Here is a 17,607-nt window from a genome sequence, read left to right as displayed (position 1 = left end):
TGCGCCAGATGTAGCAGATATGGAAGGATGACATCCTCCTTGCATGTCGTAGGGTCATAGTTCTTAGACTTGCACCAGATGCAAAACCTCTTCCACTTGTAAGCATAATAAGTCCTAGTGGAAGGTCGCTTAGCCTCCTTCAGTATGTCCATACAATCCTCTGGGAGATTCAGATGGCCAGATTGCACTATTTCAGGAGCCATGCCGCCAAACTCAAAGACGAGAGGTTGGGGTGCACCATTCGCCCCCCGAACTTTGTGAGAAGGTCCGGCCTGCACGGCAGCTTCATGTGAGGAAGGAGAGACCGGTGAAGCAGGTCCGTGAACCACCACTGTCTGGGCGATTCCGGGGCAATCAGAATCATCTTCGCCCTGGATTGTGACAGCTTGATGAGAACTGTCGGGATCAGGGGAATGGGTGGAAAAGCGTACAGAAAGCTGTTCGACCAGTTGATCCATAGCGCGTTCCCCAGCGTCCCTGGCTGGTAGTACCTGGAGGCGAAGTCTCGGCATTTGCTGTTTTCGGCGGTGGCGAACAGATCTACGTCTGGAGTTCCCCACCTTGCGAAGACTTCTCCTAGTACTTCGTCGTTTATGACCCATTCGTGGTTTTCCTGAATCAGTCTGCTCAGCTCGTCTGCCTGAACATTCTGCACACCTGGCAGATGAGTGGCCGTTATCGACAGTCCTCGTGCCAGAAGCCAGTGCCAGATCGCCTGCGCCTCCTGCGACAGAGTGCGGGATCTCGAGCCCCCCTGCTTGTTGAGGTAATACATCATGGTCGTATTGTCCGTCTGTACAAGCAGAGAGTTGGTCCGGAAGGACGGGTGAAAAGCCTTCAGCGCTAAGTGAACAGCTCTGAGTTCCAGGAAATTGATGTGGTACGTGGACTCCGTCGGGGACCACGTCCCTTGAATCTGTAAGTCTCCGGAGTGCGCTCTTCATCCCTGGAGAGAAGCATCCGTCACGATAGTCTGTGTGTGAATGTCCTTGTGGAAGGGAACCCCTCTGAGGAGATTCTCCACTGAACACCACCACTTCAGAGACTGAAGAGCATGTAGAGACAGTCGTATCTTGTCGTCACAAGATCCTCTCCTCTGGTCCCACTGATCTTCTAAGCACTCTTGCAGCGGTCTCATGTGCAGCCGCGCATGTGGCGTCAGGAAGATACAAGAGGCCATCGATCCCAGTAGAGAAGACACCGTCCTCACTGTTGTAGATGGAGTGGACATGAGAGCCTGAGCCTTCTGAAGGAGTGATAATCGTCGCTCTTCCGAAGGAGACACGCTTGCTGACAGCGTATTGATGGAGGCTCCCAAGTACTGAATGCACTGGACCGGAGTCGGAACAGACTTGGACATGTTGATGTGCAACCCCAGCTTGTTCAATAGAACGCACGTCTTCTGGAAGTGTGCTTGAGCTTCCGAGAAGGAGGAGGCCTTGATCAACCAATCGTCCAGGTACGGGTAGACAAACACCTTGTTCTTCCGTAGGTGTGCCGCTACCACTGCCATGCACTTCGAGAACGTCCTGGGCGCAGACTTCAGCCCGAACGGAAGTACCGTGTACTGATAGTGATTGGTGCCGACTTGAAATCGCAGGAACTTCCTGTGTTTGTGTGCAATGGGCACATGGAAGTATGCATCCTGTAGGTCTATGGCGCAAAGCCAGTCCCCCCGTTGCAGCTGAGGATAAATCTGATGCAACGACAGCATGCAAAACTTTTCTCTGCGAATCCACTTGTTTGCCTGCCGCAAGTCCAGAATGGGCCTGAACTCGTTCTTGTCCTTCTTGCGGACCAGAAAGAACCGGGAGTACAGACCTCTTCCTCTTTGAGACAGAGGTACATCTTCTATCGCCCTTTTCCTTAACAGGATATCGGCCTCCGCCTGGAGCTCGCGCAGCTGATACTGCGAGCTGACCGGAGGAATCGATGGAGGAGGGCTGATGAACCGAAGACTGTATCCATTGCAAACAATATTCAGCACCCACTTGTCCTGAGTAATTTTTCTCCACTCTGCCAGAAAAAATTGAACGCTTCCCCCCACCGGAGCGGGTAACGGATGAAGGGGAAGTAACCGCTCAGGGACGAGACCCGGCCGGGCCTTTGGTCGTGGTAGAGGACTGCTGTCCACCTCTACCCCTCTGGCGTTTTTGGAAGGGTCTCCGGAACTGCTGCTGTTGTTGCTGCTGCTGTTGTCCCGAAGATTGTCCTCGTCCTTTCCCCTGCGAGCCGAACCGCCATTGGAACTGGCGGTAAGGCTTTTTGTCCTTGGGTTTCTCCAGACCCACAGCCGTCAGGGTTTCAGCTTCGGCCTTCATGCGGGCCATTTCATCGTCGGCATGTTTCCCGAATAGTGTTTCACCGGAAAACGGCAGATTGGCCACTCACTGTTGCACCTCAGGCTTGAGTGACGTAAGCCTGAGCCAAGCATGGTGGCGCTGGTTGACCCCGTGACAGTAGCCATGTGCGGCCAACAGTGCGATATCCGCAGCGGCACTGATGGCCTGGTTGGAAACCAGCATCCCTTCCTTGACAATTTCTAGGAAGTCCTCCCTCCTGTCGCGTGGTAGAAGGTCCGCAAACTGTTCCAGGGAGTCCCACAATGCACGGCCGTACCGCCCCAGCAAAGCTGAATCGCTGGAGGCCTTCATAGTAGTGGAAGAAGTCCCACCGGTGGCACGGTGGAGGACGGGGAGGTAGAATGCAACTTCCTGGCCGCCGTCACTATCACAGAATCGGGCACTGGGTCCATTCTTAGGAAGGCCGGGTCCAAATCAGGTGCTCTGTACTTATTCAGAAGTCTGGAGGGGGCAGCCTTCACCACAGCTGGTGTAAGGAACAGCGCCTCCGCAGGTTCGACCAGTCCTGGTACCAACGGCAGCAGAGGGCGAGACATGTGCTTCTTGTGAAGAGTCTCGAATATCACGGACGTCGTAGGTGTAGGAGCCGTCACCGTGATACCTAACTTTGCAGCCCCCCGCAGGAGAACCTCCTGGAACGTGCCGATGTCGTCTACCGGAGACACCCTAGTCTCCGGGGAGTCCAATAAAGTAGGCGAATAGGAACGAGTCCTAGAGGATGCCGTACCAGACCTGGACCTATGCCTCTTATGGAGATGCCTCGATCTAGTGGAGGACCTGTGTCTACTCCTCGATCTGTCTCTCCGTCTGGAGCGCGACCTTGATCTCCTAGGTCTGGGACATTCTGCCGGTTTCCCTGGGGTGGACGTCTTGGGCTTGGGAGGTTCCTTAGACTTAGGAGTCTGTTTAGGAGGAGTCAGAAGCCGTGGCAACGAGACCGACCTCGGCGGAACCGGAGGCGGTTTGTCTGGCACAGGAAGCCGTGGAAGTGGAGGCAGAGTAGGCAACGTAGGAGGGGATGTAGCCCTCGGAGGGAGACCTCTTGGCAAAGGAGGCGGAGGCGTAATAGTCTTCTTCGGAGTATACACCTCCGAGTATACCGATCCCGGTGACCCGCCATCCTTTCCAGACTGAGGGGAGCCCCCCACAGTCTTAGGCCTTTCCTCACGATCCTTCGACGTCGACCTTCTTCCATGCTTCGGCGTCGATCGTCTTCCACGCCTCGACGTCGATCCTGACCATCTCGACGACGATCCCTTGTGTCTCGACGGCGATCGCTTACGCCTCGATGGCGACCTCGACGGCGACCTCTTCCGCCTCGACGGCAACCTCGACCGCATCGACAGCGACCTCTTCCGCCTCGACGGCGACTTCTTCCGCCTCGTCGGCGACCTCGACTGCCTCGACGGCGATCTCTTCTGCCTCGACGTCGACCTCTTCCGTCTCGAAAGCGGCCTCGACGACGAAGATCCCTTCGACGACTATAGCGTCTTCTCCGTCGACGGCGATCGGCGCTGTCGCCTCGAGGGCGAGCGCCGACGCCGGGCCCGTCGACGCCGAACACTCTACGTCGACGACGAAGAAACCGTTAAAGGGTTCGACGGCGGCCTGTGCAACTCCCTCGACGTCGACGGGCGACGTTTCCTCGATCCAGAGCCCTGGGGAGACGGGGAGCCGGCCATGGACCTCCCTCTCGACGTCGTGGTCAGAGCCACTGATCCAGACGGAGAACGGGGGCGTTTGCTGGACTTCCTGCCCCTGGGGAGCCCCCCAGAGGCCTCAGCATGGGCAGATGAAGCCCCTCCAGACCCACCTTGAGCCTTCAGCCTTCTTTCCTCGAGGCCCTGAAGCCTGATCTTCATTCTGTCCTTCAGGGTCCTGCCAGAGAAGCCTTGACAAATCTCACACTCCTCTGGGATGTGGGAAGAGGGAAGACAGAGGATACACACCTCATAGGGGTCCGATTTTGCCTTCTTCCTGGAGCACTCCGGGCATTTGTCAAATAATGCAGGCATATTTGACATCAAAAGGAGCAAAAAACCAAGAAGAAAAGCACAAAAGTACTTTGAAAGCACTCAATCGAATTTAAAGTGAAAAAACCCTTGAAAAGGGAGAGCTCAATGCTCCAGGGTCCTGCTTGCAGGAGCCGGAAAAAAGAACTGAAAGTAACTGGGACCTGCAGTGCATTCTGGGATACTGTGAAGTTCTGGAAAGTTCTCTTAAAGGCACAGTATCCTGTTCTGAGCCACATAATGGCAGCCTATGGGGCTTGTCTGTCCAGGTCCTCCTCTCTATCATTCCAGAGGGTTTTTGCTGTTTAAGCAAGGGAAATCTGTACATACTTTGCTGTTTTGTGGATTTTTTGGGTGGAATTTCTAGTTGAAGTACTGGACAGTGTAGCCTTTTTTAGGCTGCATTATCTGTCTTTAAATTCTCTCTTACGTGTCTGTGCATTTCTGCATTTTTCGACACTCTAAGAGATTATTCTTGATGGCTTCGGGGTCCACGCACATGGGCGGGACTATTCACTAGATTATGACTATACACAGAGATCCCCCACTACAGAAACAACGGTTACCCATCAGGCCGCTAGAGACATGTTAATAGAATTATTTTAGGCACTTGTGATCCTCCTGCCTTGATGTTACTAGCAATTGATGGGTCTATTCCATTGGCTGCAGCTACAACATGCACTCTCAGCGGTAGCGGGGTCAAGCAGTCCAAGGTGTCTGGGGGTAGGGTGCTGGGAGGCTGACAGTTCCAAGTCCCACTTCCTTGTCTACTAGTCTTGGTTATTCCCCATTAACAATAGGTCGCATTCTGACTAGGACCCGTTACAAGTGCATGACTTAGAAGTCTCGCTATTGCTTTATAAAAGTCAACGTTTTCCAGCGCTACAGCTCTATGAGGCAGAGTAAGTTCCCTAAGGCCTTTCAGCTCGGCTATAAGTCTTACTCGCTTCCATTGGTGTTTCTGGACAGAAGACTCCAGAAGCATTGGGCACTCTGGCATCGCAGTGAACAGGAGCCAGTGATGGCGTTGAGTGGCAGTCTCATTGAAGGCTGCACAGCAGCTAGTCGTCTGCACCGCTCCTTGGCCAAGGTGATACGTTCCTCTGATCCTGCTGGTGGATAGAAGCGATCATTAAACTTCTGATGCCTCAGTCAAGCCTCCAGACACATGGGTCAACACCCATAGTTAGTCGTGAACCCATAATTGTACCGGTGGCGGCCCTCTCACAGCGGATGTATGACGTTACAACGCAGGCTATTACAACGCCTGCCTTTACAACGCGGTTTTTACATCGCAAACCTTTACAACGCATAGCGCTTAGAGGTGCTGGATAGAGGTAAGTTTAATTTTCTATTCCAACTCCAGTCCCCGTGGACACTAGGGAAGGTGTTGGATAGAAAATTAAACTTATTCCCTATCCTAGAGCACCCCCCTGCGCAATGCGTTGCAATGGTTTGCGTTGTAATGACCGCGTTGTAATGGTAGTGCGTTGTAAAAGTTTTGTTGTAAAGGTTGTTCACCCTCACAGCAGATGGTTCAACCACGGTGACGGCCCATACTCTTTCTTCATTGTGGTCCCCTCCTTGGCACATGGGACTGCTGAATTTTTTCAGCAGATGGGCGACAGTATTATCGGCACAGCAGTCATATTCTTCACAGCAGCCCCCTCTGGCATTCAGGGTCTCCCACTTTGTTCTGCACATGAGCGACAGCCCGATCGATGCAACCGCAGTTGCCTTTGCGGCCTGCCCCAGTGGCATGCAGGGTTGCTGATTTGACTCAGCATATGGCTTAAGAGGCGCAGTCGTCTCACACCTAGCTGTGGAGATCCTCTTGCAAAGTTCCCCCACTGGACCTTGATAGCCACAGGCCCTCTTCCTCCCCATCATAGGGTTCCTCTGGCCCCGGCAGGCAGACACTGGTGCTCCAGTTCCCTGGGTGATGTCCCTCACCCAGCTGGGAGACTGGCAGACCGTGATCCCCAGTCCTGGTCACACATGGCAGAACTCTTGCTGAGTTTCTCCATGTCGAGGTATAACCAGTACTGGCTGCTTGACAGTTCAGGACTTGGGAGCTCCAAGCGTCACTTTTTACTCTCTAATTCTGGACATAAATGTGACCAAGGGCCATATGTATCATAGTTCCGTTTTGCGAATTCCAAATAGCAATTTTAAAAAAAATCGCTATTTAGAATTCGCAAAACGGTATGTATGTACAAAATCGCTTTTTTATAGCGATTCCTTACCATTCCTAATTTGCGATTAGCAAATTGCTAATCGCAAATTACCCATTCATTTCTATGGGCCAGGAGGCAGATTTTATAAATATGCTTTGAATGTCTCTTTTGCTGTTAATTTTTTGAATTGTTTATTTCTCCCCTTTTTAAAGTCCTTTTTACATATATAATCTGTACTAGTGTTTGTGATCTCTTTTTTAATTCGATTAGTAATAAAATTTGAATTCAGACCTACTTACACTCCTTCCTCATTTGTGATATTATCAATTTGTTGTTCAAGTGCCTTGGTTGTTACTTTTCGCTCTGTTAATCCCTGACCTAGGACTTACAGTATCAATTTGTTCAGGGGGTCCTTGATACCTTTACGCCATAAAGCAGCACCAGGCATCCAGATATCGTTGCACCTGGGCATTCAGGGTGGGGGTTCACGTCCCTTACCATGCAAGTGCCTATTCTATCCCAACAAATGCCTCTCCCAGATCAGGGTACACCAAACCACCTCCTATCCTGGAGAGGTTGGGTTGTCAGATCGGTAAAACCAAATAGGAAAGTCCATCAGCATTTCTTTGGCTCCACTACAAAGTTTAACCCTTGCAATGAAATAGACCAGCTCTATTATTATTGAATTCTTGTATAGCGCATAGCTACCTTAAGGGTTTTCCCAAACGGGAAACATCACTTACAACGCAACTTTTACCACGTGATGCTTTTACATCGCAACTTTTACAACGCAAACCATTACAACTCATTGCGCTGGGGGGCCCTCTAGGATAGGAAATATATTTAATTTACTATCCAACACCTTCCCTACTATCCACAGGGACTTGAGTTGGAATAGTAAATTAAACTATTCACTATCCAGCGCCCCAAAGCACTATGCGTTGTAATGGTATGCGTTGTAAAACTCGCGATGTAAAAGCATGCGTGGTAAAAGCATGCGTTGTAATGTCGTACATCCTTTCCAAACACTTGGAGGACAGGCAGAACATCTTAGTGAGGAGAGCTAAAAGAGCCAAGTCTTCAGTTCCTTGCGGAAGGTGGATAAAGACTCAGGAGGGGGCTCCATAGCCAAGGGCACCGAAGAAAGAAAGAGCGCCACTCATCCGGGGGCATTTAATTCAAGGGACTGTGCCAAGTAAGTGATTGCTTGAGCGCAAGATGCAGTAGGGGAGGTAGGGAACCACTAATTTTTGCAGGGGCCTGCGTTCCAAGCGTGTGCTGATTTTATGCATAAAGCAGAGAATTTTAAAAAGTATTTGCTTATCCACTGGGAGTCAAAGCAGATGGTGAAGGGGCCGAAGGCAGAGGAGTGTTTGCGGAGGTAAAACAAGAGCCTGCCAGCAGAGTTCAGAACCATCTAAAGGTGCCTTATTACAGTATTATCTGTCCCCAAATGCAGGATGTTGCCATCATCTAGCCTTAATAATATTAAAGCTTTGGCAACTGTCCTTTGAGCAGAAAAAGGAAGTATCCATAGGATGTTTTTATGCCGTCAACGTGGCAAAGTCGCTACGATTTGGGATCCTCTCCCTTCATTGCCATCAACCACTTCAATGGCTTATGATCCGTTTGCACTACAAACCTAATGCCACAGAAGCAAGGGTGCAAGTACACAAGCCCCACAGTATTGCAAAGCACCATTTGTTAATAGCCAGCCACTTCTGTTCTGTTGGTAGTAATCTTCTACTAATAATGGTCACTTGATATTCTATACCTTTCTCCTCCTGTTGAGGTAACACTGTTCCAACTCCTTGGTTAGAGGCATCCGTCTGTGCAATGAAAGGCTGACTAGTCATGCACTTTCAGTTCGGGTGATGTGCAATCGTGCCTTCGTCAGTTCCTCAAATCCTTCCAGACACTCCTCATCCAGATCACTTTCATGGGCAGCGTCTTGCAGGTCAAAGGAGTGAAGGAGGCACTATAATCCTAGAGTTTGCCAGGAGGTTCTTGTAACACCCAGTGAGTCCTAAAGTCTGGGTAGTAGGCACCACACATTCCATCACAGACTGAATTTTGACATCCTTGAGGCGAATCTTCTCGTTACCCAATTCATGCCCAAGGCTGAGTACAGAAGACTGCCACATCCGACACTTGGTCGCTGTGATGGTTAGTGTTGCCTTCTGTACCCGAGCTAACATATGTCCCAGGTGTCTTAAGTGGTCATGTTATGAATTGCTAAACACCGCAGTATAACCCTGGTAAGCCACATAGAGTTCTTCCAGCCCTGCAAGAACAATGTCCACCGGGAGCTGAAAAGTGTCAGGCACATTCTTCAACCCAAAGGGCATCACCATAAACTGATACCTCTCTACACTCTCTCTGCTGCTCAGGCATTAACTCAGGGGATAACTGAACCCCCACCACAATGCCAACCTTCATGTTATTATGCAGTAGGTCAGGAAGAGGCTCACTGTTTTTCTCAACATCCACTGCCATAGCCAGGGCATTCACTGTGTGATCTCTCCGGAGATAAGTTTTCGCCTGTTTACATAGAACACCCTCTTGGGTTCCCTTGTGGCACCTGTGTCTATGAAGTAGTTTACCTCAGAAACCTTCTGGACTAGTTTGCATGGCCCACACCATTTGTCCTCTAATGGCCTGGGAAAAAAAGGCTTTAGCATTAACACCTCCTACCCTTCCTGATACCCAGACAGCATAGCTTTCTGGATGGGGCTCTCCTTCAGTGCTTGGCTAGCCTGAAGGTTTTCATTTGCTTGATTCATGTATGGTGGAGGAACTACCTGAGCCCAATGACATAGTTCGCCACATCCTTCTGCAGAGAATTTGAGTTTCCTTCTCACCTTTCTCTGTTCAAGGTGAGTGGACACCGCATAGGGCATCTTTAGAGAAGCTCAGAGAGGCTGAACTCTACTTATGTCTGTAAAATCTCTTGGTAAGCGAACTAGAGACATGGCCAGAGAAGACCCCACTTCCTCCTGAGGTTCTCTGGCAGAGTTCCCATGATGATCATAAGTGTTTTGTTAAATTACTCCATTCAACCATTGTTGTGGAGAGCTTGCTCCCATAGCTCTTTTATTTAAGATGAGATGAACTGGTTCCCTATTCTAAGACCCGTCTTACAAAATCCAGCCTCGAACCAGTCCAAAGGAGAGCTCTCCCTACCACCGGTGCAGTCATGCTCCTCAGTGGTACCGCCACAGAATGCCTGGAGGCATAATCCACCTCCACTAAGATATACTTGTTCTCTGACTGTGAGGGTGGGTCAAATGGACCAGCAATGTCTATTCCAATCTGCTGAAATGCAAAATCTACAACTGGTAGAGGCACCAATAGTGTCTTAGACCCCCCTCTTGACTTACCAAGTACCAGGCAAGTGGGACAAGTTCTACAAACCACTCTGTCTCTCTGTGCATCCCGGGCCAGTAGAACAGAGTCAAACCTATCTTTGAATTTTCTAAGGTCCAAGTGTCCTGCCAAGGGCACGTTATGGGTCAGGAACAACAGGAAATTATTTCGCACCAACGGAGCCACTAGCCTTCTGCTAGATCCTGGCTCAGGAGTCACTGGCACACTGTACAGCCAGCATGATGTTTCCCAAACACTTCTTGGCTGACCTTTTCCTGGGCTCCCTTCTGAAGACCCACAAGAGTAGGACACTAGTCTTGTGCCTCGTGGAAATCGTCCCGTTAGGCCCCGCAGCAGCTAGCAAACCCTGCTGCTCTGGAAGTGCCCCAGACTCCAGTACCTGGAACACTTAGGGAGCCTCATCCTCCTCTGGAGCAGAGCGATGACCTCCATGACCAGTGCCTTCCTAGAATCTGCCCTTTCCTGCAAACTACCTTGTATTGGTCCCTGCAAATCGAGATTGTTTCCAGTCTCGCTCTGAGACTGGCATGCGGCCCATGCTCCGATCAACACAGCTGCTGTGGTCCAAGCCATAAAGCTTTCAGTCCTGGCAGTAAGCCAGGGGCAATCAAATCACTGACTGAGAGGGAACAGCATCTTGCTTTTCCCCAAAACTGATCATGGCTGTCTTGCCACTGAGCTCATTCTCAACTTGGCAAATGTATACCACATGCCCTACCTACCGGCTATCAAACCTGCATCTTTGGTACCAGGCAGAATCTTCTCAGGCTTAAGGTACTTACTCTGAACCACTGTATCTCTCAGGCCCTGCACTTTCCTTCCCCTTAATAGATTCCTGTACAAACTTTGTCATATTAGGATGAATGTGTTTCAGAGCATCTGGGTTCCTCTCACAGATGTTCATCACTAGGTTGAGAACAACTGGGCCCTCTCGTTTGTCTTCACCCACGTGTAACATACTTGCTATCACGGGTCCAGCTAGTGCAGGCTCTCTCACCGGACAGTCTCTCTCGAAGTTTCCCACTTGTTGGCACGTAAAGAAAGACACCATCTTGGGCTTAGCAGAACTGTCCTGGGTTTCCTTTTCATGTGGCTCCTCCCAGACACACCATTACCATGCCCACATCACATGGGCCCACCTCGGGTCCCATGGGAATTACCCTGGCCCTTATCATCCAATTCTTTTTTTAGAACTCTGCTGCCCCAGCCCTTTGTGAACCCTGTTTGCTAACCACTTGTCAGCGGACACTGCAAGTTTTGTTGGATCTTTTAATGTCTTCATGAATCCATGTCTCAAATGGAACACCATCCTCTCTCTTTCATTCCTTGAACCTTTGAAGGTACTGAGCAGGCTTCAGCCCAAACCTTTTAATCAGAGCTTTCTTCATGCATTCGTATACCATCTCATTGGCCACAGGCATCCTTCCAATGATGACTGGCTGTAACTTCAAATTATATGCGCTCCATTAAAATCAGCTGTCTTAGATACTTCATTATAGGTCTGTGTCTTATAAGCAACTTCAATGCTCACAAAACCTTTCAAGATATCCTGACCTTCCACTCGCACATGCATTAGATCTCTTGGAACCTTGGCCAACCCCTGACCTGAACTGAAGATAGAGCCACTTATCCCAGATGGAGCTGTCACCACTGTCATCCTGAGCTTCTCTCTCGCAGGGGCTACCTTTTACCTCTCCAGCTCTCTTTCCCTTTCCTTTTTCCTCTCCCCCTTTCTTTTTGTTTCTCTTCCCTTTCTCACAAGTTTGTTTCCCAGGCCCATTCCTCCTGTCTCTAACATGTACCCTCGTCTTGCTCCTGGCGAGTTATTCTCAGCTTCTCCCTCTCAAACTTCCTGGCCTTCTCTTCATGCTCAGCTTTATCTTTCTGGAGACCCAACTGTAAGTTCAGGATCTCTGCTAGGCTCAACCCACCCAAGGGATTTACCCCATGAATTGGTCACAGTGGTACCCTGGAAATTTGAGGTGGTGTACACAATCGGGGCATTCTAGGAACTAAATGGGGTCAGGGTATAGTGAAACTCTGGGAAGAACATTATGGGACACACTTGGCGTGTATCTGGGATAGATTTGTGCTAAAGGGACTTGAGAGCATGACGCCACAGCAATCTCGATCTGGGTTCCCCTCATTGTGTCCCTCCTCGGAGCCTAGTGCGCCTCCTTCCCTTTCACCCAGTGTCTCAAATTGTTCCATAATAAATTCAGCATGAACTTCTCTGTCTCTACTGCTGGGAACCCTCCTCTCTCTGTACCTAAATAAATCCTTCATCTGATCTGTGGACATGGTGCTGATGTATATTCCTGCCCCTGTGTTTTCCATTGTTTCTGTATGCAGACGTGCCTAAAAAGAGGACTTATATTGTTACTGGAGTAAACTGCAAATAGGCCAATGCACAGGATCTGCACCTTGTACTCCTATTTGTTAGGTGCCCCATTACTTGTCGACAATTGTCCGAGCCCCTTTCAGAGAGCCATGGGCAAACAGGGGTTGCTGGGCCCAACTGTGGTGGTTGAAGCCTTTTGCTTCTGAGGTTTTACAAAAAAGAGGTGGAGACCCATCCTTTCTCTAACAGCGACTTCAGGATATTGGTTGGAAACAGTGAGAGATACAGAGGAGAGTCAACCAGTGGGTACTAGCTCGTTTTGGAAAAATAGGTTTTATCTCCTACGGCAACGAGAATGGGAATGACACGATAACCTCCACAGAGCAGTAAAATGGGGCTCTACGTTGAAGCACTGCAGGGCAATGTCTCAACATAGAGCCAGGCTCAACAGCCATGATCGCTTGGCTTTTAGTGCTGATTTCTGACACATCTCACAGTCATCTCGCTGAGGGATGAGAAGGCGTTTTGCTTGTTGGACTGGCGAAGAGGACTCCAAGGATGGTAGCACCATTACACTGAAGGTGGTGTAGGGGTATGCCAACATATGGCAATACCTTCTTCTGGCAGCAGAACTGCACAAAAAAGTGTAATATTTGTTGCAAACTGTGGTTAGACACCAGAACTATTACCGAGTTCCTTTTCAAAGTGGATCTTCGTCAACTGTTGGACCTTCCACTTATACCCACCAGGAATAATGCAAGGAGTCTTGGCAGGTGTAAGGTTTTACCATAGCAGATCTCTCTGCAGAGAAATTAGCAGAAGTAAATCCCATCCAAAGGGCAAAGAATCTGTGTTACAAGTTGTGGTCAACCTCGTAAGTTAGTAATCGCCCACAAGCTTGTACATTTGTGGACAGTCAAAAACTGAGATACTCCCCTTTTTCACCTTGGAAATGATCTGAGATTTACTCCAGCAGCGGCCTAGGTTTATACACTTCGAGGATGAGAATTGGAACAGATCACCTCTGATAAGGGTGTAGAGAAGGGACTTTCACCAGGGGGGAAATGTGATCCCTGTGGAGAAATAAGTATGTGCTCTGTACATGCGACTGCCAATCCAACTGTGTGGAACTGCACACCATGTAGGGTTAAGTAAAGGGCTCATAGAAAGCCTTAGAAAGTCACCTGACAAATGCAAGGGTATGCTGGAAAGCTGTGCCCGCATCAGCTGTGGCATCCCTAGCGTATTATTTCGCCTCTCTTGTGAACTGTGAAAAAGTGTGTAAGGACTTTGAGGCAGAATCATACAACTCTGCCCATCCTTTTACATTTATCTTCACACATCTGGCCCATCGATGTATGCATTCATAAAGGGACTGAGGCTATGTGGCCTACAGTCAGTGTGTAACGTCCAGCTTCTCACATATACCGTGGACATTTCCCTTTCTAATCCCTACTGGGTGTACTTAGTCTGCCATATTCACTCTTTCACCGAGGAGGAGAAGAAGTCTGGATTCAAACCGAGGATTGATGGGACATTTCAAATCCAGCACTTACCCAGTATTCATGTGGTAATCCTGCTCTACCACTTACCTTTCCACCCTCCTCCTCAATCACCGCCAGTTCAGACCTTCTTGAAGTGCAGTGCCTTCTGCTTTCATCCCAAGGAGCTTCCTCTTGAGAGATGTAATAACACTTCTCCTCATTGTAGACCCAGTTCTGAGGGCAGAGTTGGCATTTTGTTTGTTCTGCAAAAAGAACACAGGCGGATTAATCACAAATTGTTGTGCCATTTTGAAGGTGAACTATAGGAGTGGGTGTCCCATCAGGAGGCACTCAACTGCACCCCGAAAACCATTGATTGCCCTAAATGACTAAGAATACCACTAGACAAGAACCTCAACATGAGAGCGCATATCAACGCCACAAACAAAACAACAACACACAACTGATCAAAAAAGTCAAACCATTCATCCTGGAAAACACTTTACACAAGTTCTCCGGACAATCCGCACTTTGCTAAGCCATTCTGGTTTCAAATATCAATGTTCTGCATCGTTGTATTTTTATGTTAAAACTGCTCACTGAATGAATGAATAAAAGCTTTATAAAGCGTGAACTTAGCCCAGGGGCATCACGGCGCTGCTGAAAGGGATCAAGGTACAGAGATGCCCTTAGTAATGGGCTTACAGATTCAGGCTGGTGAAGAGCTAAATCTTCAAGGCCCTACGGAACAAAGAATGGATTTCCAAAGCCGGAACTGAACTGTCCCCTTAGCATTGCTACATCAAAGTCTGCTGTCCAAATGTTACCCTGGTTAAATATCACCGCCATTACCGCAATTTGCACATTGTTTAGGCCTTTCTGATCTTAGCTAGCAATGTTTGGTAGTTTTGCACTTTAGCAGTGGCAGCTGCCCGCTGTCGGGAGTGGTAGGGCGGGCAAACCACTGCAGGAAACACAATATACATAATGAAAAAAACAAAAAAGAGCCTCTTACCTTACCGCGCTCCTCGCTCCATTCCCGATCGTCTTCCTTCCGCAGCATGGGACCAGCTGACTTCCTTAACCAAACCTGGTGCCGATCTCATACTGTGAGAGCAGCAGCAGGATTGGATGGAGCGTCCTGGCTGGACGCTCATTCAGGCCCTTTAGGCCTGTGCTTGGCCTCCATCCAGCTGTCTAAGACATCTAGGTGGAGAGCTTCAAAGTGCACATGTCACTTTGTCTGGCTCAAGAGAGCCTGCCAAAGTGACATGCGCACTTTGGAGCATCCAGCCAGCCAGTGCTCCTGACCTCCGCTGCCAATCTGCAGCACAGGCCACGCCCACATGTCTTCGTGCTCGGAGCATCCTGCTTGCTGCAGCGCGCACAACGGTAAAAATAAAATGCAATGAAATTGTTTAATTGCCATTTTATTTTTTCCTGCGCAGCTCAAAGTGGGCGGGGGGTGGGCGGTTCGGAGGGGGGAGGCGACGCTCCCCCACCCATGTGAAAAAAACGCAGCTGCACTTTAGGTCAGTTTTGTTTACTGTAGCCGTACCAATTTCACGTCAAAACTCGTTGTCCAAATATTGCCCTGGTTAAATGTCAGTGTTTCCTCTGCAAATTTGCACATTATTTGGGCACTTCAGGTTTTAGATATCAATGTTTGGCACTTTGGCTCTTTAAGTCAGATTTGTTAATTAAAGCTCTAGCAATCTTGCATTAAAAACTGGTGCCCAATGTTACTCTGGTTGAAGGTCAGCATTTTCCCTCCAAATTTGCCCATGATTAGTCCCTTCCGGTTTGAGATATCAATGTTTGGCCCTTTTGCACTTTCGGTCAGACTTTTTTTTTCTTTGCAGCCATAGTGCTTTCGCAATGAAAAACCAATGTTCAAACGCTATCTTGGTTAAATGTCAGCACTTTCGCTGCAAAACTGCACATTGATTAGGCGTTCCAAGTTTTAGTTTTAGCATAGCAAACCCTGTATCAACGACATCCGTTTTTGTGAGAAAGACAGCCACATGCATCAAGTGATTTAGGAATCGCAAACAGTGCGAATCGCAAAAATCGTCCGTTTGCGATTCCTAAATCACTATTTGGGATGCATCAATCAAAAATCCAAGAAATCGCTATTTTTTGGGATATCTAAAAATGCGATTGCATTTAAGGAATCGCAATTAGCGATTCCTTAAATGCAATGTATGACACCTAAAAAAATTGCGATTTCGCAATTAGGAGGAAAAAATTACCATGAGGTTAGACCTCATGGCAATTTGTGAAAAATCTGAAAAATGCAATTTTGTGCATTTTTCAAACTGTCATGTTGTGCACACACATGCCCTTTGGGCATGTGTGTACATAACATATGTGCATAGATTGATTTCAGGGGTGCAACAGGGTGTCCTTTGGACACCCCTGCACCCTTGAAATCGCAATCTCAATTTGCGATTAGCTAATTGCGAATCGCAAATTGAGATTGTCTTCCCATTCATTCCTATGGGCCTTTTGGCCCATAGGAATCAATGGGAAGGGATTCCTTAATTGCGATTCGCAAATTGTGAATCGCAATTAAGGAAAAATAAGGATTCGCTAAAAAAATTGTGAGTTATTGATGCATTGCCGTTTGCGATTCCTTAATTGCGATTCCTTAATTTTCGCAATTAAGGAATCGCAAACGGCAACAATGATGCATGTACCTGAGAGTGTTTTATTACGATCGACAACCTTCAAGAATACACACATTACCCACCAAGCACTGTACCATGGATCTCCAAAATAGCTAGCAGGTCTACTATAACGCAACATCTCCGGGATTTGCATTGGCTCCCAGTGGGGCAGTGTGTTCAGTTTAAGGACTATCACAAAAAAAACCTGTATTTTGTAGCAGCCTTAGATTACTGAGGGAAATAATCCCTGAGGGGTTTCTACAGAGTAATAAGCATGTACGAATAGATAAAAAAATCAATTTGTGATTTATTGAACATACAATCAATTTACACTATAAAAATTATCAAGACAAATCAATTTGCACATTGATTTGTCTTGATAATTTTTATAGTGTAAATTGATTGTATGTTCAACCTTTTCACAAAAAGGTTTTTTAAATATATTTTTAATTCATTTTAGATTGTAACCCATTTGGGAGGTTGAAATAAATCACAAATTGATTTTTTTATCTATTCGTACATGCTTATTACTTTATCACAGTTAAATTTTGTTGCTTACTGTTATTGGTTTATTGATGAGCTTGCCCCTTAAAAACATTCTCTGTAGAAACCCCTCAGGGATTATTTCCCTCAGTAATCTAAGGCTGCTACAAAATACAGGGTTTTTTTGTGATAATTCTAATTCCCCCTCCCTGACATCCGTCACTAGGGGATCCTCCATTTGTTTGAGTCCTTCAGTTTAAGGACCTCACTCTTGCCCATGGTGCCTTATATACATCTGCCCCCCTATCTTAGGAGGCATTTCAACTTCTATGTGCTTCAAAGACATCTGCGCTCCAAAGCGCAATGCCTCGCCGTCATCCCGCACTACCGCCTTGCAAAGTCTGGAAAGCTCTCCCTTACAACCCGACACACACCCAGGTCCTCAGGCTGTTTAAAAAGCAGTTAAAAACCTTGCTTTTTAATTAACATCCTGCCGTGTCCCACGCCCCTCTGTCTTCTTCTAACTGGCTCCCTTGCCGGGACCCTCCTGAGTATCCGTGCGCGCTATAAATGTTGTATAACATAACAATAACTGAATAAATTGGGAGGGCAGCACTTGCTATGCAGTTGTTCCTCAATCCTAATAAAACCACCCAAATTGAAAAAAAAGATTGCATGCTCGAAGCTTCAT

General features: G+C 48.1%; 1 protein-coding gene across 1 annotated transcript in view; it reads right to left on the bottom strand.

Moving 5' to 3' along the window:
* Window positions 1-17,607, bottom strand: part of LOC144767868 (killer cell lectin-like receptor subfamily F member 1) — a 224,998-nt gene that overhangs the window by 28,547 nt on the left and 178,844 nt on the right. Inside the window, exon 5 of the mRNA XM_078651226.1 lies at window positions 13,873-14,027. Coding sequence (XP_078507352.1) covers window positions 13,873-14,027 — 155 coding nt within the window. The remainder of the gene's footprint in view (window positions 1-13,872; window positions 14,028-17,607) is intronic.

This window comes from Lissotriton helveticus, chromosome 7, assembly GCF_964261635.1.
Source record: "Lissotriton helveticus chromosome 7, aLisHel1.1, whole genome shotgun sequence".
Lineage (NCBI taxonomy): Eukaryota > Metazoa > Chordata > Amphibia > Caudata > Salamandridae > Lissotriton > Lissotriton helveticus.
The sequence above is the reverse complement of the archived record's forward strand: the minus strand, read 5'-3'. Positions and strand labels throughout refer to the sequence as shown.